Below are 21,275 nucleotides of genomic sequence, written 5' to 3' on the forward strand. Positions count from 1 at the left end.
AAGAAGATCAGAAGGAGTAGAGATGGTGGTGGAGGAGATTTGATTGGACGATTCATCACCACTTTAACAAGTGGCTCGTCAACAAATATTTGAAATCATCGGATCCGCTTCCACCGGAAGAAAAAAATCCTCCGGGAGCAGAAACCTCATACTTAAACTAATGAGAGTGCAAAACCCTAAAAAAAAAAAAGCTCACTCTTTTTTGGGGGAATATATAGAGTACCCAATTCCCAATTTTACCCTCCGATGATTCAGCTTTTTTTACTCGGACAGGTCAAGGGTATAACGGTCATTCACGGAAGAGTACTAAAATTGATTGTACAGCTTCGTTACAACTATGGAGTAAACCTTTTAGATGGTCTCTTTGCCTTTCTGCTTAACTAATCTTGTGTCAATGACTTGTCCTGATGAGTTGATAGTATAAGTAACCTGTTTATGATAAAACAAAGAACACTTGAGTTATGTTCATTTTGGTCTTGAAAAAACATATCTTAGCAGAAGAGTGGAAGTAAACTACTTACAAACTCTGAGAAGCTAACTCTGTGAAGAAGAAACCCATCTTCCATTTCTCTGACATAAGATTATGCATTTCTCTCAGATATTAGGATTGAGCTTTCATAGTTTATGATTATAATGTCATAATAAAGATCTTCTTACCTCTTGTTACTATCAGAAGTTAGACCTCGGTTCTCTGATTGATTAGGAACCGTAATGCAAGTCAAGCTCTCGCTGGTGCAGCCTTTTTCGCTTATATATAAGTTCTTGTTTCATCAAAAGTTTCCCCTCTCAGATTAATCATAAACTTTGATTTCTCGGCAATACGATGGGATATTTCAATGTCTTACCACTCCATATTTGGTCATGATTTGATAAAATGTCCTTGCAAATTCCTTGGGCTCCTTCCTTAGAGTGAGTAACGAGTCTGATCCAACAACAATACGCCTGTATCAAGAACGACTATTGATTGTTTAATCCATTGGACCGATTATATGGACTAATTTTGGAGGGCAGAGAGCAAAATGGGTCACAAAAAAAGTGACAGAGCACTTGTTGCATTGTTTTTCTACAGGTTCTTGAGAGATCAAGAGAGTCTATGAGCTGAAATAACCAACTTACCAGTCTCCATCTGCTGCTTTAAGAATCCTTGTTAGCCTTTTCAATTGACTGATCGTAGAGCCATTCAATGTTCCACCGAGCAAATCCTTCAGTTTCAATCAATCAAAACAAGGAAACGAAGAATCAATATAAGCTTAACAAAAGTTCTATAAAATTCACAGAAACAAACGGGTTCTACCTGCTGTAGTGAGCCAATGTCTACGAAAACAACATCCAAGGATCCATTAAAAGGCATTGCGATGCGCTCTCTGGAATATCCAGATCCTTTCTTTCTAGTGTACCTAAAACGCATCTAACTGATTAGTCTTCTTGTTACGTTACATCAACAGAACTTAAGCTAACTAACAGGGTTTATATTCCAGAGGATCTCAAGTTACCATGGAATTTTCAGTGAAGAAGACACTCGAGAAGCCTGCGAAAAGATCAATACACTCATTAATCATACAAACTGCTCAACAAAAGAGATTCAGAACTTTTCTGTCACAATTCAAGTAAAATAAAGCTGAAGAACTGACATGTTGCAGGAGTGGGTCATCTTCTCCATGTTCACTTGAGCTCACCACAAATTTTGCCTTGTAAGTTTCTGCAGCTTTCTCCATCTTCATCGATCAAACAGTAACAAAAATAAGTACAATATGATGTCTCGACCTTAAAAATTCAAACTTTTGGATCTGAGGAGGCTAGGAAAATCTAGAAAGAACCAAACTTTTTGACCTGAAACCAATGGACTCGATAACAACTAGATAAATTGCAGAGACGAAAACAAATTTTATGTTCCAACCAAAAAAAAAGAAAGGAGGAAGATGAGAAACGAACCAATCGGAGAAGGTGAGTTTGGCGGTGAAGAGGCCTGAAACCTCCTCCGGCGACGGAGATGAAATAAAGATCTAGAGGTGTGGCATTGTCAACGTCGTTACTAGAGAAGAATGGGTGACCCAAATGCAGAGACACATAGACGATGAGACAGAGAGATAATTGTATGAAGATTGTACAACCCCATGAAGATTGCTTCATGCCTCTTTTTTTTTATCTGAATTCTTAGTTTTACTCACAGAGAGACAGAGAGAGAGAGAGATTGAAACTAAAAATGAAGGAAACAGTTTAAAAGTTGTCTTTTTTATTTTCTCCAAGTGGTGGTAAGAGACTGCAACATTAGCATGATGATGATGATGAACTGACTCATTCACACACGCACAATTTCTTAATGGAACAAATAATTAAGATGAGATCACATCACATCGTACACGAAAGATTCGTGGATGAACATGACTGGTTTCCCTAGTTTCGATTTTAAATTTCATCATTGTATATATTTCTTACACAATATTGAAGAGTGAAAAGCCCAGCCCATAAATCTCCTTTCAACGCAAGTCTTGTAGATAAAATGGATCAAAAATGATATAGAGAAATTTCACAAGGACAGTAGACTCACAAACTGAGGTATCTCTGATTTCTACAAGAGATAACAAAATTTTCATTAAGGGTTTCAAGAGCAAGCCCATCTAGATAATTTCATGCTCGTCATTCTCCTTTTCTTGTTTGCTTTATTCTTAGAAGCTAACCTCAGTTTCCTCTTGGCGTTTCTCTCTGGATTTACCACTGCCATTAGCTTCTCTTCTCGCTTTCTCTTCTCTCTTTTCGTTCTCAAACTGTTTCTTATTTCACTGTACACTTCCACAAACATTTTGTTGCCTAAACTCTTGTCCCTTATACTGTCTCGTACATCTTCTGCTAGCTGTTTAAACTCACCTGATAAAACCATAATATTTTGTTACATTTATGATAACAAGTCTGCAGAGGAAAAATAACACACAGAAAAACTTATATTACCTTCGATGATTTTTCCTGTATATCCTTCGCAGACTTTGTACAACGGAAGCAGAATTTTGTAGGCATAGAAGCGACATTCTTCTTGATTCATTTGCGAGGCAAAAGCTTTATAGACGTTGAACACAACTCTCATCTATATCACAAGCAAATATGAAAAAAACAAAAAAAACAAAAAAATTAGTTACTAAAGCCTTTAATAGATAAGGTTTAATCAGAAAAGGGAATGGCGCAAACCTGAATAGACTCCATATCAAGAGCAAGCTTTCCCAATCTTTTGAGCACACTTCCAATCAATACATTTCTTACATCATTCGCATTATCTTCACCATTCTCAGTACGTTTGCCTGAGGTAAGAGCCAAAAAAGTAGACCTTCCTTTCCCTGAATCAAGCACTTCAAAGGCTTTGAGGAACACCACTTGCTCATCCTCGTCAAGACTGGACCAGAACCCACTGTGAATTGCTTGATCAGATTTTCCAATAAGACAATGAAGACTATAGACCGCAAGGACAATATTGGCTGTGAGCAAATCAACATCAACGTTGTCCCTGGTGGATTGCTCCTTTAACTGGAAGCAAAGAGAAACAGCCACCATGAACAGGCTACTTGGCTTCTCTAAAAGAGAATTGGCCACTAATGTCTGAGATTCTGCTCTTTTCTTCCCAGCCAATGCCACAAAATAACGATTTAGAAGCCGGCAGGATATCTCTCGCAACCATACGTGTGGGTGCAACAAGAACTTAAACACCATTTTCCAAATATCCTGTAAAATATACATCAGAAAATATTGAGGCCCAATATGTAAATTCTTCCGACCGAAAAAAGGGAAATAATCAACAAGAAAGAAAGAAAGACAAATGACAGGCTCAGAAGGAAAAAGTTCCCAACTAAGTCCAAGATAGTGATTGATAATAAAGCTAAAGCAGTAATTTTCTGAGCTGGAGACCTCTATCTCAAGATTTGACAACAAGCTAAGATCAATGGTCCTATAATCTTGACAACGGGCAAAAATTAATAACTATCAAAAGCTAATGTGTATATATACATCAGAGCTTCATGATACAGTGATTGACGAGACAAGTACTTATCAGAAGTCTACTGCGACAATAAACCACATTTAGCATCATACGACTGAGTGCATACCTCTAAGTCTTTTCCGAAACTTAAATCTGGAAATTGCTCGAGCATCTTCTCTATCATAACCAGTGAGTAGTATGCTTCCTTCCAATAAGGAAGACTGCCTTCTTCAACAGTATCCTGCAACTGTACGCTAGAAGCACTAACAGCAGACTCCAGAATCGTTTTAGCATCCTGCAATATATTGTAGATATGCTTCCGGAATGTTTTCTTCATGGTGTCAATAAAAAATCCCAATACCTGTACAGCAACCAGAAAATAAATGAACTTCAATTCCGCAAGAAGCAAGGAACATTATACAAAAGGGGCCAACATAATATGAACGAAAAAACCTTCAGGTAACACCACTTGTTATTCCTGTTTCTTGCATATTTAAAAATATATACGTTCCTACTTCCTACTGTCTGACATCCAACTATTGTCACAAAGCGAGCTAAATAAGAACATAAACCCTCAGCTTTTACCTGTGCTGCACAAGCCCGTAAGTTCTGCTGCTTATACCAACACAAACAGTACAAGAGACTGGAATCAACTTGATCTGTACTCATGCGACCTATCAGAAGTTTTATCAAAGCACCAACATGATACCGCACATCTTTATCAATCTCATTGGCCAAACAAAGAACAAGTTGAAGGAACAATGTTTTCGACTGCCGATCAAGATCCGACTGCTTGCCGAGATTAGGTTCTGAGAATTTCAAGATTAGCGCTTCAAGCATGTCAAGAACTGCTTCTCTTCCAGTTGAATATTCATACCTGAAGAAAAAATTCAATCAGTATAAGAAAAATAAGAGCCAAATTGAATTCACACTCTGCGCATACGTACCTCAGATTTTCCAGCAGAAAGTTCACATGTTGCTCTAAACGTTTTTCAGAAAGCGTATAGTGGACGATAAATTGCAACAGTATCTGTTTACATTTCTTGCGGATTGGATCCGACTGACTTTTTACCATCAATTCTGAAACCTGAGTAGCAATGTCATATATCTCTGGAACCACAAGCTTCCGTTTCACGATGGCCTTGAGGAGTGAAAGAGCAATAAAGGATGTGTCTGAGTCCAGATTCTCCAGATCAACAAACATGGGGAACTGAACCAACATTTTCAACTGCTCAGATGATAAAGTTATATTTTTATTGTCGAGAAGCGTTGTTAACAGCTTCAGGCATGACTGCACAAGTGGACTGCTGGAACTCACTGCAGACTGAGCAATGGTTAACAATACTGTTTTTACTTCATCTGCTTCAGACATGAGGGAGGGCAGTGGAAACCTTATTAGTGAAGTAAAACATCTAAGAGATAAAGATACGATATCCTCATATTTAGAACTCAAGCATCCAGTAAGTAGTCTGACAAATGGATCTAACATGGACAACAGCTCTTTATCAGCGTTGTCGCATTTCAACTTCTTCATTCGGTTATGCAATAAGTCAAGAGCAAACACAGTTATAAGATGTGGGCATGACTTAGCACCAGAAATCAACCCAACGGTCTTTTTCAGATCTCTTGAAATACTTTTCTTTCTGGATGGTAGAGAAGAGACTTGATCTCCAGGACCATTCCTATTGTTAATGCCATCATCAACACGGGCATATATAAAAACAAAAAGATCTCCTTGGTCAACAGATGGATTGCTTTCGATACCAGCTGCAATTTGTCTTAACATATTCTCCAGATTAGTTTTGATCTTCGGAGTTAGATGCCGCTGTAGCTGAGCAGTGACCGGAGAGAGTAACGTCAATCCATGGCTTCTGAACGTTACATTTTCAGCAATCAGTTTCAGAGTCTCAAATGACTTTCGTTTTCTTGTTTCTTTCATTTTGGATGCGAATTTTTCCACGTCTTTCTGTTCAGCAACCTCTCCAAGGATATCGGTTTCTACCACAGCAAGGAGATCAACCAAACAATGATCTAACTTCCCACACGTAGATTTGGACAGGCACCTTGATAAAATAAAACTGAGAGTGTGCCCCAGCACATGCACCTCAGATCCTCGTTTTAAGATAGCACGTAAAACGTTGACTACAATTTGCAGGTACTCCAGCCCAAGTTCTTTCAAACAAGCAGACAGAGCCAATCTGGCTTCATCACGTATGCTCTCCAACCGATTCTTCAAAAAACTGGCAACTTTATGAACTATGGAGGACAGGTTTGAGTCCATTACATCTTCAGGAAGTAGTTTTAGAACCTTCAGTGCAGCCACACTGCTGTTAACATTAACGTTATCAGAATCAGAATTTATCAGCTTCTGCATCTTTGGGAACACAATTTTCTGTAGGCAAGTCCTAATTTCCTCCGCCTCCTGCGGGTAACTATCTTTTGCAAAATGAAACTTATCCAAAATCAAGCAGATAAGTCGCAGCAGGAGTTTTCCCTTTTTTTGATGCTTGTTCATCTCACGAAAACACCGATTCAATAGAGCATAGTATGACTTCCAACTCATATGTGCAGATACAGATGCAAGTGCTTCTGTGCATGCATTTCGGACATTATTCTCTTTTCCATCTTGTCCATCAAGCAAAATATTGAAAAAGACCGAAACCAAAAGTTTTCTCAATACTCCCTGCAACACCAACATTTGCGTAAGTCTTTCGCAGTACAGCAGTTGCATTTAAAAATGTTAGAAATTCAAGGGATGACCTCAGGCAGACTGCTATCTTTGACCACATTTGTAAAACGTGAAATTGCCCTTCCTCTACGGTGTACCTACAAGAAATTGAAAGGAGATCAATCACCATAAGGTTTCTAGAATCTTCACGAGCTATATGCTGCTTCATCCTCTATGGGTATAATAAGGTCTCAACAAACACATTGGATTGAGTCAGAGGGAAAAATAAGATTAGAACAAAACAAGAAGTTGGTTTTGGTTACTGTGTGGTTATCATATCGACTTTGATTATCACCACAGCTCGGATACAAATTGTGGATTCAAGGAATCCTATGATAAAATGACTTACCTGAATGTGAACAATAGATTTAAAAAAGTCTACATTCTCGTCTTCAGAGCATAACGGTCTGAATGCAGAAAGATTTCCGGCATCTGGAAGTTTGGTCACCATCTCCCGTATCAAAAGAAACCACTCCTGTGAAAGATTAATTTGTTTCAGAGAATCGTCAGACCAAAGAAGAAAGCTATGAGTATCCATATTACACCAAATTCAATATCCCTGGCAAGAGACTTATCTATAAAGCAAAGACACAGCAATAAGCTAACCATAAGCAACAGCAATAAACCTGCCCTAGAGCTAGTGTCCAATGAAATTTACATTATTTTTCTTCCGGGCCTTTCTTTCTGCTCGATTCGGGAGGGTACTGTACCTTTATTATGATGCCTCCTCTGTTTATTGCATCTCCCATGTGTTTCAAAATGAAACTTCTTAAAATGAACAGTATTCGATCTCCTGTCCAGCTTACATCAGCTATTTTGACCTCTTTACCAAGTTCAGAGTGTGATGAAGCCTCTTCGCGAAGTATTGAGGCTGAAAAATCAATGAAAGAAGACAAGAGCTTCTGTGCGCTACCCCTTAACATAATGGATTCTGATGATACGTTGTATATACTCTGTGAGAGTATGATCTTTGTGTGCTGCTCTGAGGATTTATTAAAAAAATCTGCATTAATCTCCACATAAGCATTAACTATCTTTTCATAGTCCAGGTCGTCAACTTCCATGGCTGAGATGGCATTCATATCGCGAATGCGCTTCGCCTGTAGGTTGGGAACCAATTGTTAGTAACAATTGCAAAATAAATAAAAAAAGAGAAGGAAAATGACTCAGCTTCACACAGAGACATGATACTAACCACATCAACCAGAGAAGAGTCTTTTTCTGCAATAGATTCAAGTAGATCACAAATGCATAATCTAACTTCACAGTCAGCGTCAACAAGTAGAGGAGAGATTATATTTATAATTTTGCTGGTACTCTCAATCCCAAGGAACGGTATGATGTCCTGAATAGCTAGCAAAGCCTCACGACGAATATCTGTAAGAACAATAAGACAGTAACATACAAGAGACGTGATATTGTAAGTTTTACACGTGATATTGTAAGTTTTTACCAATAAAAGCAATGATAGTAATCATACCCGAATCTTTTACACTTTTATCCAAGAAAGACAGCAAGACGTCCAAATACTTCATAGCATGAGAGGGATCTCGCACACGCTTTGACAATAATTTAAGAATTTTCATCTCTCTTTCCCCATGATACTTGACTGATTTCCTGTACATAAATAACACTTAAAGAAATAGTAGAAACAAGAGGAAATAATTGGGTCCGGTAATTAACAAGAGTCCTAACCTTTTAAATATATCCCCAATGAAAAGAGAATGCAAGCTGTTAATCAGTGCGTCTATATAAGGATCTAAGAATCCACTGATCATATTGGCATCCTCACCAAATTCATTTTCAAGGCAAAGCAGATTCTCTATGAATTTTAAGGCAGAAGACTTTATAGCTTCTGAAGCTGTGGTGACTGTTAGAACTGAAAAAATGTCTGGAACAAGAGACTCCTCCCGAGATAATAGGGTGAAGAGATTACGGCTTCTACTCATTGACAAGAAGCATGAGAACAAGGAACTTGGTTTCTCACTACTAGAACCCTCCTGTTTGAAACTCTTAATTAAAGGACTCACTGCCGAGAAGAAGAGGTCCCAGAACTCGGAGCCAAGATCACAATCCTCATATTTATCAAGAACATGAGCAATGATTTTCAGACATAAAGATCTCAACTCTTTAAACTGCTTCAAAGCAGTACCAGCCTACACAAAAACGGGAAAATGTCAGGCAATACAAGAATTCCAAAGGAGATGGGAGAAACCATAATGATTTGTTTGCATGGATACTCTACACAAGACTTTAGCGAAAGAGGCAAACAACACTAATAACCATTTTACCTGGTCATGATTTATTGAAGCATTTTCTTTATCATCTGAAGTTGATGGGTTGGCTGCCAATGAATCAATGTTCCTTTCTTCATCAATATTTGGAGCATAATTTCCCAATAGCCGGACAACACATCCCATCAAAAAGTCTAGAAAAGGTCGGACACGGGATTCATCAAATACTTCAAGGATATGTTGGATGACATGAAGAAACCCAGATTTCTGATTCCTGGATAATGTCGAAATAGTATCAACAGTGAAATACTTCAGGAAATTCGAGTTATGGAAATAGTCCATAGAACTTTCGCCAGAACTCCAAAACGAGTCCATTGTTTCCTCTGATATGATGTTCAAAGGCTTTATCAACAAGGCAAAGAACAGGGCAAGTTCATTAACATCCAGCTGAGATATAAAGCAAAGAACTGCCTGCCGGTGACGGATACTTGTATGCTGACAAGAAAAACAACGATAACTTGTTGGGACCCAAATGAAAACTGTATTGCATAGTGAAGTAAACTAAAAGTATTTAATATGTACCTTCCGTGAAGCCGAACTTTTCAATGTTCTAACTTTTGGCATAAGGATGCGAATTACAATAGAAAAAATTTGTGATCTGTGAGGTTCTACGATGTCTTCAGACAAGTTCCAGGTTGTGAGTTCTTCTCTCAATTCTTTAGGTTTGATCAAATTCAACAAATGTTGGCGGTGTGGGAGTAAGAAGTCATTCGACAACAGAAGGCACTCTAGAACATTAGTTTGTATTTCAGCATCATTATCATCCAGGAACCTGGAAAACAAATTTAAAAAAAAAACACAAACCACATTCAAAGGTCAATGGAAGTTCTTGCTCCAAGAGAGTCAGAATAACAGTGAAATATCGAATTGAGTAGTCTTGCCAACCTATTCTGAAGAACGTCGTTTACAAATTGACTAAAACAAAACGACCTAGTATTCTTCATTAACTTCAGCAAAGTCAACCATTGTATAAGAATCCTCTTCCAGTCCTCTCCTTTACAAACTTGGCGATTATATGATCCGACACTACAAGGTAGAGAAAAAAATTATGAAGACAGTTGAATAATATTATGCTTAAAAACATATAGAGACATGATTACCTCAAAGCATTTTCGCTGTTATATCCCAGAAATTTCAACAACAAAGGGAGAATTTCAGAAGCGCGAGACTGAGCAACACTGGACGCCTTTTGTAAGGTCTGTAGCAATTGAGATAACACCGTTGCAATAGGTGTGCTATCAGACGGTGGAAAGAGAAATGAATTGAAACGGCCCATCAGATCTGTAGATTGCAAGAATAACATATACACATCAGACTATACGGACAAGGGAATGGTTAGATGAAAAAATAAGATAGAGATGGGTTTACGGATATATATTTCGTTCTAACATATTAAACAGGAGACAAAAAAAATGGGGAATTAATATTTCATTATGTGAGTGGATGAAATAGATATTTTACTTAAATTTTGAGAGCCTACCCGTATGCCTCTCTGAGATGCTTTGGTTCGCGTTCTCACTATGATCGTGGAGTGTCTCACATTTTAGTTGGCACTGCCCCAAATAACAAACAAAATCACTCCACACCGCACCTGTGTGATTCCTCACAAGAACTGCAAGACACTCAGACGCTGGACCCCACAAATCCAAATATCTATTATGTAATAGTCCCAACATCCCATTCAATACAAGCTTCACATATGCCTCATGTATCCTGCCAGCGGAGAGATCCTTTTGTATTGTAGAGATCAAACTGACCAACATTCGACTAGTATCTACTGTGGGAGCAGTCTCTTCGACTGAGCGTAATAACTGAAGAACCTGATATTTTTAAAAGAAAAGTTTAAGAAAGTAGTGATAACAGGATAGTTCAGAGAGGCAACAGTTGTATAGTCATCATGCTAGTAAGAAATCTGCTTGAGGTAAGAATACAGAACAAAGGATATCTACTCACATTCCCTTTAGGAAGAGATTTTATAATCTCTTCAGTTTTCATTTTCTTCTTAGGAGGATGCTCTTCAAAAGAAGGGTCAGACGATAGAGTTTCAAAATGGCACAAAATCCTCAGAGTCATAAGTCGGACGTCTTTGTTTGGGTGACGCAAATTTTCAGAAAATATGTCAAAAGCTTCTACAGCCTTCTTTGCTTGAAGTTCTGGATATGCCTTAGACCTGTCATCATGAGCTAATGCTGGCCTACGAATTAATATAGGAATCAGCTTATTGTCACAGAGTTCATGAAAAGAAGAAATAACAGAATAATCACCAAAACAGACAAACTCACCCGTGGATATAATCCAAAAAATCGGCCACGGGAGACAACACTTGTACACAAGACTTATAATCTTTAGCAAAAGACAAAGCTTCCTCTAGACCACTGCGGTTGATTCTTCCCGGCAGTTTGTAACATGACCTCAAAGCAGTACCAAGTAAGCTCTGCCACATCAATTCTGGGGCACTAAAAGTGTCTGCTGAAAAACGTCGCTTATATAAGATGTTATGGTAAAATCCAGAAAATAAAATCACATTCAAGGGCAACTCAATTTCCAGTGAACAAACAGCTCAATGAAAGAAATATCACGGAGAAGACACTGCAAAACAGGATATGAGAATTATTTAGGATTTTGTATAGTGGCAGACCCCGCCCATGAATCTTCATGTGTTCGATCAACAGATGACACTATCCAAGCACATAATTTGAGTGGCGTCTTTAGGAAAAAAAAAAGCAGCATAGAACAAAAATATAGTAACATGCAAAAAAGAGTGAATCATGCAGTAAAACTTACCATCCGACACTCCCAAATGCTGTCTGAGAGTCTTCTTAAAGCAAATCAGTAATGATGAATCCACTCTAAAATAAGGATAACAGTTGACAACTCCCCAAATGATAGCCAACTTGGCCTCGTCAATTTGAACTAATCCAGTATTTTCGATATTCTGTTGAATCTCTTTTAAATTCTTTTCCAAGAACGAATGAATTCTCTCATATTTACCCTCAAATATTTGATTTATGATGTTCACCCCGTCATGACTTGTTTGTTGACTCTCACACAGTGTTAGTAACAGAGGAATAACTTCCTCAGGAGACTCCCAAATCATGTTGTTAATTGCACTGCAAAATGGAATTTAGCTGCTAAGACACAGAGATAGAATAATCAATGAGGAACTAATTTAAAAAAACTATGATATGAGTCTTGCCTTAATATATTATTTGTAAAGGCTTTCACAACTGAATGATCCTTCAGTAGGAACTCCCTCAAAAAAGTCAGCAAACTGAAAATAAACATGATCAATGTCAAGAAAAGAAAAAAAAGAAAAGTATATAACAGAGAGATAGTAGACAATACCTTGAACTTTTCAAGGCAAAAATCGGAGCCCATTGCGAAGCAACAATTGGCATTTCATTGACTCTGTTGATTGTGCATAATATCAATTGTAGAACTTCATCGAGGACAGCAGATAAATTATCACCTTCTACAAGGGTCCCAGAGGAAGCAACAAACGTTGACACAATGCGGCTCACGATTCCAATCAGTGACGAGCTATCTGTTACACCGAGACAGTAACTTAAGTCAGCAAGACATGAAAAGGTATGTTGGCATGCGTAGCCAAAAGAGAATGCAACAAAACGAGAGGTTGAGAGACAGAAACAAATCAGCAATTGAATAACTGAAAAGGTATGTTGGCATGCGTAGCCAAAAGAGAGTGCAACAGAACGAGAGGTTGAGAGAGAGAAACAAATCAGCAATTGAATAACTCACCATGTACCTTGCGACCTTTCTCAATCCTAACAACTGCAGTAAGCACATTCAATAGTCGGCTTAGATGAACTGACTTTTTGTTTGAAATTGATTTGTTTATATTCTTATACAAGTACTCCCACATGACAATTGATTTTTCTGCTTCCAAATCCTCGCATATTCTCTGCAAAACCAAACTCACAACTTCCACGACTGTACCAGGGCCTGCAACGTGATACAAGATTAAACCAGAATAAGAAGGAAATAAGATTCTAAATCGTGAAAACCAGGTTCAGGGTATCTATTCACGTTTTTTAAATAAATGATTAACAGCCTCAACAAAGTAAAGAATTTATCCCTTCAGCAAGAAAAATGAAACAATTATCAAAGATTCGCAACATTTAACAAAAATTCCCACCTCCCACCAATATATTGGCATCACTATCACTATTTATAAAGAAGTTGTTAAGCATTGATTCTAAACTACTCATCACACAGTAGACAAAACGTATTCAACCATCAATTCGTAAATTCATCACAGAAGACATTCATATAAATGGATACGCAAAAATAAGAAAACTCTGTGATTACTTCTCATTCTCTGAATTTGAGCCTTTTCCACTAAGAACTAAAATCTAGGTGAAGATAAATCAACCCCAGTAGCTCCTACGCAAAATAGGCTTCTAAATGAAATACTCTTAACATCTCTTTGAAAAGAGAACTTGCCTTTAGGAAAATTATCACAAAGAGATAATGTTGAATCTTTCAGCAAGAACCTCAAAACTCTCCCAGCTTTTGAATGGAGTCCTCCACAGGTACCCCGCATAGCATAATAGAGTAATCCAACTCCTCCAACGTTGTTGGGTTGATGTGCAACTTCAGAAAGGATCATGCTGATCCCTGTAATATTTAGGAGAGAAGAATCAGTTGGAGTGTTAATCAAGTATATTGTCCCTAACGTAGACATTGAAAAACATACGACAAGAATTTATCACCTTTTTCAAGTTGCTCATCCGATGCATTCCTCAACAGAAATGACATGGACTCTGACATAAATTCACTGATATAGTCTTTGGGGTGATACCTCAATTCCAACGTATCCCTTCAGCATAGCAAATTAAATTATAATTAGATTTAACATCATTAACAGCATGTGAAAGCCATGTATCGTCTTTCAAGGATGCTAAAAACAATTTATCAATTTTAATGGCAGTCTCCCTTGATCCAGTAAGTAAAAGAAAGACCATGTGCAATCATCAGAACCATCCGAATAAACAGACATTTTAGATTAGATTGAAATTCTTTACTTAATTTACCTGAGAATGCCTTCGATGTCGCATACGAGATACTTCCGCAGGGACTCTATTATGGAAGACCATGATGAGAATATCTGCATGAAAAAAGGACGAAATTTCAGGATAAAAAAAAAAATAGGTATAGTCCTGAGTGTAAATATGCTGTAGAACACCAGCAACCTGCTCAATAATCTCCGGCTCTTTATGGGCACCATTTTTTAGGAGAATCAGTAACGAGTTCACAATTCGTGGCAAGAAGCTAACCAAGAAATATACATAAGAAATTGGTAAGAAAATTTAATCACATAGACAAGATTTTATCAACGAAGAATGTAAAATAATCTGTCAAAACGAAATTACTTCCTAAAGGTCTAGCACAGTTATATAATGGGAGACGACGGTAATAAATTTCGAGTTAGCAACTCTTTCTGGTCATTGTATGCAAGGAAAAGAAGGTAGAATTTGTGTAAACATGTTGTAAGCTATTCATAGTCCAGAGTTTCACGACATTAAGGAGTACTTTTTAGGCATCGTAAAGCAATTCATCAGCTTTTCAAAAGCATTTATTTCAAAGTAAGACTTATTAAGGATTACTATGTTTTCAAAGTATACTACTAGCACAATAAAGAGAGAATACTCACGGAAGAAAATCCCTCAAAAGATCTCTTGATAGAGCAGCAATCAACCTGCGAAAAAAAATATATATATATATATACTTTTGTGCCGAAGAAGATTACAAAAGTGCATGCTCTCAAGAATTTAAAAAAAAAAGTGAAGAAATTTAGCAACCATTATCTTAGCTCCTCTGACAACATTATCCGTTATCAAAGATGTCAGAACAAAATATATATATCCTTGGAAATAGAACATGATTTCAAAGTGCTGTGGTTAACTACACTGCCTGACAGTGAAGATTTGGTGGCATACAGATAAAAATGACAACTAAAGTGACAAGTCTATATAAGTGAAAAATATATTCCACTGGCAGATGGTTCCATGCTAAAAGAGTGAGCAGAAATCAGCAAACCTGAGAATGGGTTCAAGAGATAATCTTGCTTTCATTTGTAATCGAGAGACAAGTTTCGAGAAGATGTTTTCTTTTTCCAAAATAACCAACTCCAAATTCTGGACTAGTGGTAACATTTCTTCATAAAACAAGATGAAGTCTTCTGCAGTATTTAGTTCCTGCATTCAACCAGTCAAATGAACCAAATCATATGCATTGCAGCTTCTGCGTCAGACATCAACAATATATTCAGAGATAATGCAACTCTATATAGTATCATGTGAACAATATACCGCAACTAAGGAGAAAACAGAGTACCAACATTCTTTTCAATGCAACTCTATATAGTATCATGTGAACAATAAAAGCCGTGAGGTGTGAACTTCAAGATCACTAATATTGCCATTACTCTTCATGTTTCAAGCACCGCATCTTCTAGCCGGAATAAAGCAAAATTAAAACTAAGCACGGGTTACTAAAAGACTACAATGATCTACATAACCTTAGGACACAACAGTCCAAGACCAGAAGAAAAATATTGAAACTTTAAAAAAGAGGTCCAAGGCAACAAAATCAAACATACCCTCCATTCTACGAGGCAATCCCTGAAAAAAGTGGATCCTTCAGAAGGCTCAGCCTTCACCTTATTTAAGGTCCTAAACTCGGTGCTGGTGATGTCAATTTCATTGATTCTCTCGGGTAAATTCTTGAACTGCATCCAGAAGCAATAAAGCACAAACAGCCATATTAGAGAGCACAACGGAAACAGATAATTGAGCTTACTTATGCGGACATGAATAACAACACCCCAAAAAACGAACACTTACCACAAATTTCTTACGCCCCCCGGAAGTGTTGAGCGACTTTACCGCTCGAGCATCAGCTGAAGTCGCCATGGTTAATCAGAGAGTGTGCAAAGCTCTGCGTTTCCTAAACATCAAAATCTCCAAAACAGTAAATTTCGAATCCAAAACAATTGAGTACGGAATCAAACAAGGTAAAAGCTTGTAGGAGCAATTACTAATAATCAACTCTAATTACTCAATTGCTGCAGTTTGAGAATCAACACAAGCCTTAAGTAATCAGACAACAAAAGTAAAAGCTTACGTTTGGAAACGAAATCACAGAGAAGGGTACGAGAAGCAAAGGTTGGTTCTTAAGAAAACAAAAAAAATCGAAAAGGCTCTTGAGCTTGAGCTTTGGAGGAATTTGAGAACGCGGCGGAGGAAGAGAAAGGGTTTAAGCTTCGTTTTTTGTTCTCTACCAAAGAGGCGGTTGGGTTTAACGAGCCGGTTAGGTTTATTCTGGTTTATCGATCCAAATTTTTTCGGGTTTTTGTCTATGTATGGTTTTCCATAACCGAGGCGGTGCTGATGGTAACGAAATAAATAAAAATGAGCCGCCCGTCCGAGGCCTTTATAACTGACTGATTGGGCCTAAACCGGCTTCAATCTTAACATTCGTAACGTTAACTCATTTACAACTTCTTCTTTTGAAATAGCCTCTCCAGTAATGTTGTATTCATGTTGCTCTAGTAGAATTTTTGATGTAGAATTTAGGTGATTCATTTTACACTGAAGAACATGAGATATGATTATTTATATATGTATTTGACTAAATTTTGTAAGAACAAAGACTTTAGTCAAAGATTTATTATATACAATATGAGGTTAATTTAATTTTTTGCCCTATGCCAACTTCCGATGTTTATAAATTCTAGATGTAATTTACTGAGATGTGATGGGATGTGATTACTTAGGTGTAAGTGTGACATATGATTATATTTAAGTGCATGAAACTGAGATCGTAAAGAGCCAATGTTTTAAATTGAACAAAACCATAATTTTGAGGATATTCCCCAAATTTTTAATCGTTTTGTCAGGCTTTGAATTTACAATTGTTGTGCACCACATGCTTTTATTTTCTTTCCTTCCTATTGTAAACGTATTGTGTTTTCTAAATTCTATGAAAGCAATACAAAAAAAAAGTATAATATAATTTAGAATAATAACATATTAGTATGCGAGATGGGACCAATGATTTATTAAACATATTCGTTACATTTTTCTGTATGAGCGAAATTTCGATTCTCATTCATAAAATAACTTATTTTACAACTTTTAGTTGATTATTTTTTTATACATTATCATTATTTTATTTTTATTTTTAGTCAAACATTATAGTAATTATTAAGCACAAACAAAAATAATTATTGCATTAATTTACGTACATGCATCCTCTTAGGGGTATACTAGCATATCATACTAACACATGAGATGATAGATCTCTCTCTGTGTTGTGTAGTCCATCAATGCTTACCAACATTTGCAATTAATAAATGGGAAGTGTATTAAAGCCGATCTCTACCTCTTATGAGTTTGTGCAAAACTCAGAATGTCCCATGTGCTTAATCATGCATTTTGCATAATAATATTATTTATCTACTTAGCCTTGTCAATTAAATCTTTATGAAAAAATACTTCTTACATAGCACTATAGCAGTGATTAATATGTAACGAAAGATAACAAGAAGGTTAACTAACAAATATTTTTAAAATTGTTATATTTGTACTTATAAGTTGTCATTTTAAAAAAAAGTAAAAAAAACTTAGTTGATTATGACATGATGATGATGATTATGTTCTGTCATATTCTCGTTTAAGAGGATCATCAGTTTCCCAAAAGTTAAGCAGATTGGTGAAAACAACAATTTCATGGTAGCATATATTGCTTTGAAAACAAAAACAAAAAGTATATATCTGTAAAGGAGTGATCTTTTGTGGATACTTATTCTTAAACACGAATATCGTCTAAGCCGCGGGATAGCATGTTTCTAGTCTTGGGGACAAATTGTAAACAGTAATATATCAAGAGAACAGTATCATGAAGCACAGAGCATCATTGATGAATCTACCCATATGAATAGGATTATATTGTTTATGCATTTATAATGCCTGTCTAAATATTTTATTTTAGTTGTCACTGAAAAAAAAATAAAGTGTTGCCTCAATGTAGACTATTGTACTTTTGGACTAATTACGAATTTATATATAGAGGTAGTTACTGAAACCTTTTCTTGACTCCGATTGATAAATGAAAAAGACAAAAATTTAGAGAGATTTGTAGTTGGCAAAATTTGATTCCAAAATAAATCCAAAAAAAAAAAAGGAAATTTTCAGCATTTATGAAAACCAAGATGTTAACCAATTATAATGTACACGGCAAAATTCTTATGAAGCTGCTTTATATAAAAACCTAAATTTTCAAAATGGTTTAAGAAACACATTCTTTAGAAAGAAAAAAAATGATAATAATGAAAAAGACATAAATAATGTGAGTGAAGTTAGTTCAACCAAATGATAAACTAATTATTTTGATTCGTTTCAGCTTTCCATTCGACTACGATATTATTCATATAACACTTTTCTAGACTTGTAATAGTTACTACAAAATTCTGAAAATTGTATGATAAAAAATAATAATAAAATGAAAGAAATCGTGATTTCTCAATGATGGGTATTTTTTTGGTAATAGAAAAGAAGAAATGAAAAAGAACACCAAAGAATTTGCAAGGACAATAATGGTTACCATATAAATAATAATTTGCTAAACGTATTTAAACATATCAAACCATAACCATCCCTCTTTTTAAAAACACCATAAAGCCTTTAAACCTCTAAACATTGCAACAAACATCCATTTCATTCTCTCACTACTCCAAAAGAAAAAAGCCATGAACTCCTCCTCTCTTCTAACTCCTTCATCTTCTTCTTCTCCTCATCTTCAATCTCCCGCAACATTCGACCACGATGACTTCCTCCACCACATCTTCTCCTCAACTCCTTGGCCCTCTTCCGTCCTCGATGAAGCTCCTCCGCCTACACCCGATTGTACCGCCGTCCTTGGATTTCACCACCACGACATCGATTCAAGAAACCAGATCACTATGATTCCTTTGTCTCATAACCATCCTAACGACGCTCTCTTCAATGGCTTCTCCACCAGATCTCTCCCTTTCCACCTCCCTCAGGTATGGTTCCGTTGTTTCATTTCTTTCTCATTTCCAAATGCTATAGGAGAGAAAATATTAATTACATCTAAGTACGTATTAATTAAAAATGTTATTTGCAATACTTTTCTCTTAGGGATCGGGAGGTCAAACACAATCGCAGTCGCAGGCCACGGCGTCAACCACCACCGGTGGTACTACGGCGCCGACTCAGACTAAGCCTAAAGTTCGAGCTAGGAGAGGTCAAGCCACTGATCCACACAGTATCGCCGAACGGGTTCGATTTTTTTTTTTTTTTTTTACTTTTCCTCATTATTCGCTTTCAGTTACCGAGAAAAACGTATACAGTTTGTATTTATTTTTTACTCAAATGTACTTATTTTTTTAAAAGGTGATTAATATTGAAATAATTTGAAATTTATGGGACAGTTACGAAGAGAGAGAATAGCGGAGAGAATGAAATCTCTTCAAGAACTTGTGCCTAATGGCAACAAGGTAAATAATTTAAATTATCGTCATTAATCTAAATTTCGATCATCCATCTGTATAGTTGGTAAGATTGATTAAAGGAGTAGATGACTCGAATCCAGTTTGTATTTGCGTTTCTTTAGTATGATAATGATACCAAATTGAATAATGTGTTTAAACATATGGAATTGCACTGATGTGTTTTAGTCTTGGAGTTCATAATTTGGACCACAAAATTAAGTAGTACTAGTTTAGTAGGTTATCTAGAGCTTTGGACTTTTATACTATCAAATGATTAAAACACTGATTAGCTAATTAATTATAATATTATAATAATAGTAATAACCAGATGTAGGATTACTAACATGGTGTTTTTTTTTAATTGTAATAATTAACAGACAGACAAAGCATCAATGCTCGATGAGATTATCGATTATGTCAAGTTCTTACAGCTCCAAGTCAAGGTGAATCTTTTTAACATTTTAAAATTTTTAGTATTTTCTTATAATAATGGAAGCTTCTTTACCTTTGAGTTTGACATTAGAATATGAAAATCAAATATGGGCTTCTGCAACTAAAATTCCTTATGCTCCCTCATCCTTTTATCTTGTAATTAAATATTTTTTATCTTTGGGGATTGTGAAAATTTATAATCACCTCAGTATATTAACAGTTCAGTTAAACATACCGGCAAACTTATTTACTCTCTTTAAATTTGAAAATTATGTATTCAGGTACTGAGCATGAGTAGACTGGGAGGTGCTGCTTCTGTTTCTTCTCAAATTTCTGAGGTAATTTTATTAATATTTTTCAAAGTTCACATTTTAATTATAACATATTCAAAAGTCATCATTATAAAAAAGGGGATAACGTCATCTATACCAACATAGAATGAATTCACTGCTTAATTTATGGAAAAAGGTTTTAGTTAGGGAAGAAGACAAATCAAAAGTAGTTTTTGTTTTTTTTGGTTTCGACTTTCTAACACAATTAAAAAGTATTCCAAAAAGAGTAAAAAAAAAACAAAACTGCAAATTAAAAGGAAAAAAGAAGGGCATCGCACGCGTGCTGACTTTTTCTCCAACAACAAAATACCAAAACCTTCAAATTTCGACATCATAGCATTAGGGTTTTGCTTTTCTTTGTTTTCTTTTAATTTTTAATTTTCGAGATTAAAATTTTTCAGGATGCTGGTGGATCCCACGAAAACACCTCATCCTCCGGCGAGAATCAGACGGCGAAGATGACGGAGCACCAAGTGGCAAAGCTAATGGAAGAGGACATGGGATCGGCCATGCAATATCTACAAGGGAAAGGTCTTTGCCTAATGCCCATCTCTTTAGCCACCACAATCTCCACCGCCACGTGTCCATCTCGTAACCCTTTCGTTAAAGATACCGGCGTTCCTTTGTCTCCTAACCTATCCACTACAACAATTGCTAACGGTAGTGGTTCGTCGTTGGTCACCGTTAAAGACGCTCCTACCGTTTCCAAGCCGTGATAACGGCGGTTTTTTAAATTATTTTCCTGTTTTTGGGTGGAAAGAAAAAAAAAAAAACAGAAGACAAAGACAAGAGGGATAAAGGCGGTATTGGTCCAAAAGTCTAGAAAAGAAATAAGGTTGCGTTTTATACGACACCATATTTTTCTTTCTGTCTTTTTTGCCTACTCAAACCACCCAAACACTCATGTTTTCGCTTGGTGTTTTTTTTCTTCCTTTTTTTGGTATTAATCTAATATCCGCAATATTTTTATCGGTTTATAAAGTTGCATCCT

At 36.4% G+C, this 21,275-nt stretch overlaps 3 protein-coding genes across 5 annotated transcripts; 1 reads left to right on the forward strand and 2 right to left on the reverse strand.

Moving 5' to 3' along the window:
• Positions 1 to 23: 23 nt before the first annotated feature.
• Positions 24 to 2,343, reverse strand: LOC104721736 (uncharacterized). Its single transcript, XM_010439793.3, has 9 exons — positions 1,933 to 2,343; positions 1,632 to 1,715; positions 1,494 to 1,528; positions 1,295 to 1,397; positions 1,117 to 1,202; positions 846 to 942; positions 658 to 761; positions 522 to 570; positions 24 to 429 (listed from the first exon to the last, which is right to left on the reverse strand). Exons 1-9 carry the CDS (start codon positions 2,128 to 2,130, stop codon positions 352 to 354), a joined length of 834 nt encoding a protein of 277 aa, XP_010438095.1. The 5' UTR covers positions 2,131 to 2,343; the 3' UTR covers positions 24 to 351.
• Positions 2,344 to 2,475: 132 nt separating this feature from the next.
• Positions 2,476 to 16,287, reverse strand: LOC104727650 (uncharacterized). Of its 3 annotated transcripts, none has more exons than XM_087473218.1 (32): positions 16,130 to 16,287; positions 15,850 to 15,952; positions 15,606 to 15,734; positions 15,044 to 15,201; positions 14,658 to 14,702; positions 14,197 to 14,275; positions 14,038 to 14,111; positions 13,717 to 13,823; positions 13,448 to 13,621; positions 12,743 to 12,946; positions 12,329 to 12,527; positions 12,180 to 12,254; positions 11,768 to 12,093; positions 11,266 to 11,449; positions 10,937 to 11,177; positions 10,464 to 10,803; positions 10,084 to 10,264; positions 9,869 to 10,009; positions 9,506 to 9,755; positions 8,981 to 9,418; positions 8,385 to 8,845; positions 8,170 to 8,306; positions 7,885 to 8,066; positions 7,400 to 7,789; positions 7,039 to 7,164; positions 6,722 to 6,787; positions 4,909 to 6,644; positions 4,547 to 4,838; positions 4,089 to 4,322; positions 3,181 to 3,708; positions 2,947 to 3,079; positions 2,476 to 2,865 (listed from the first exon to the last, which is right to left on the reverse strand). In XM_087473218.1, the coding sequence occupies exons 2-32, from the start codon at positions 15,916 to 15,918 to the stop codon at positions 2,603 to 2,605; spliced, it is 7,962 nt and encodes a 2,653-aa protein (XP_087329344.1). In that variant the 5' UTR covers positions 15,919 to 15,952; positions 16,130 to 16,287; the 3' UTR covers positions 2,476 to 2,602. The 3 variants fall into 3 exon arrangements, with proteins under 3 accessions (XP_087329344.1, XP_087329343.1, XP_087329345.1); XM_087473217.1 differs by having other exon boundaries at positions 11,266 to 11,452; positions 16,130 to 16,284; XM_087473219.1 differs by lacking the exons at positions 11,768 to 12,093; positions 12,180 to 12,254; positions 12,329 to 12,527; ... (8 more) ...; positions 15,850 to 15,952; positions 16,130 to 16,287 and having other exon boundaries at positions 10,937 to 11,172; positions 11,266 to 11,404.
• A 2,383-nt stretch (positions 16,288 to 18,670) lies between these two features.
• Positions 18,671 to 21,265, forward strand: LOC104721738 (transcription factor LRL2). Its single transcript, XM_010439797.3, has 6 exons — positions 18,671 to 19,052; positions 19,168 to 19,308; positions 19,461 to 19,526; positions 19,898 to 19,963; positions 20,234 to 20,290; positions 20,686 to 21,265. Exons 1-6 carry the CDS (start codon positions 18,756 to 18,758, stop codon positions 20,998 to 21,000), a joined length of 942 nt encoding a protein of 313 aa, XP_010438099.1. The 5' UTR covers positions 18,671 to 18,755; the 3' UTR covers positions 21,001 to 21,265.
• Positions 21,266 to 21,275: the final 10 nt, after the last annotated feature.

Source organism: Camelina sativa, chromosome 11 (assembly GCF_030686135.1).
Source record: "Camelina sativa cultivar CO46 ecotype springtype chromosome 11, ASM3068613v1".
Classification (NCBI taxonomy): domain Eukaryota; kingdom Viridiplantae; phylum Streptophyta; class Magnoliopsida; order Brassicales; family Brassicaceae; genus Camelina; species Camelina sativa.

Coding starts and splice junctions, on each gene's coding strand:
- LOC104727650 (XM_087473217.1), bottom strand. CDS start 15,918: ATGGCGACTTCAGCTGATGCTCGAGCGGTAAAGTCGCTCAACACTTCC. Junction 12,947..13,447: donor TTGTGATAATTTTCCTAAAG/GCAAGTTCTCTT, acceptor ATCACGTTGCAG/GCCCTGGTACAGTCGTGGAA. Junction 4,323..4,546: donor TACGGGCTTGTGCAGCACAG/GTAAAAGCTGAG, acceptor GTTGCTGTACAG/GTATTGGGATTTTTTATTGA.
- LOC104721736 (XM_010439793.3), bottom strand. CDS start 2,130: ATGAAGCAATCTTCATGGGGTTGTACAATCTTCATACAATTATCTCTC. Junction 571..657: donor ACTTCTGATAGTAACAAGAG/GTAAGAAGATCT, acceptor ATCTTATGTCAG/AGAAATGGAAGATGGGTTTC. Junction 430..521: donor GAGTTAGCTTCTCAGAGTTT/GTAAGTAGTTTA, acceptor TATCATAAACAG/GTTACTTATACTATCAACTC.
- LOC104721738 (XM_010439797.3), top strand. CDS start 18,756: ATGAACTCCTCCTCTCTTCTAACTCCTTCATCTTCTTCTTCTCCTCAT. Junction 19,964..20,233: donor TCTTACAGCTCCAAGTCAAG/GTGAATCTTTTT, acceptor TTATGTATTCAG/GTACTGAGCATGAGTAGACT. Junction 20,291..20,685: donor TTTCTTCTCAAATTTCTGAG/GTAATTTTATTA, acceptor AAAATTTTTCAG/GATGCTGGTGGATCCCACGA.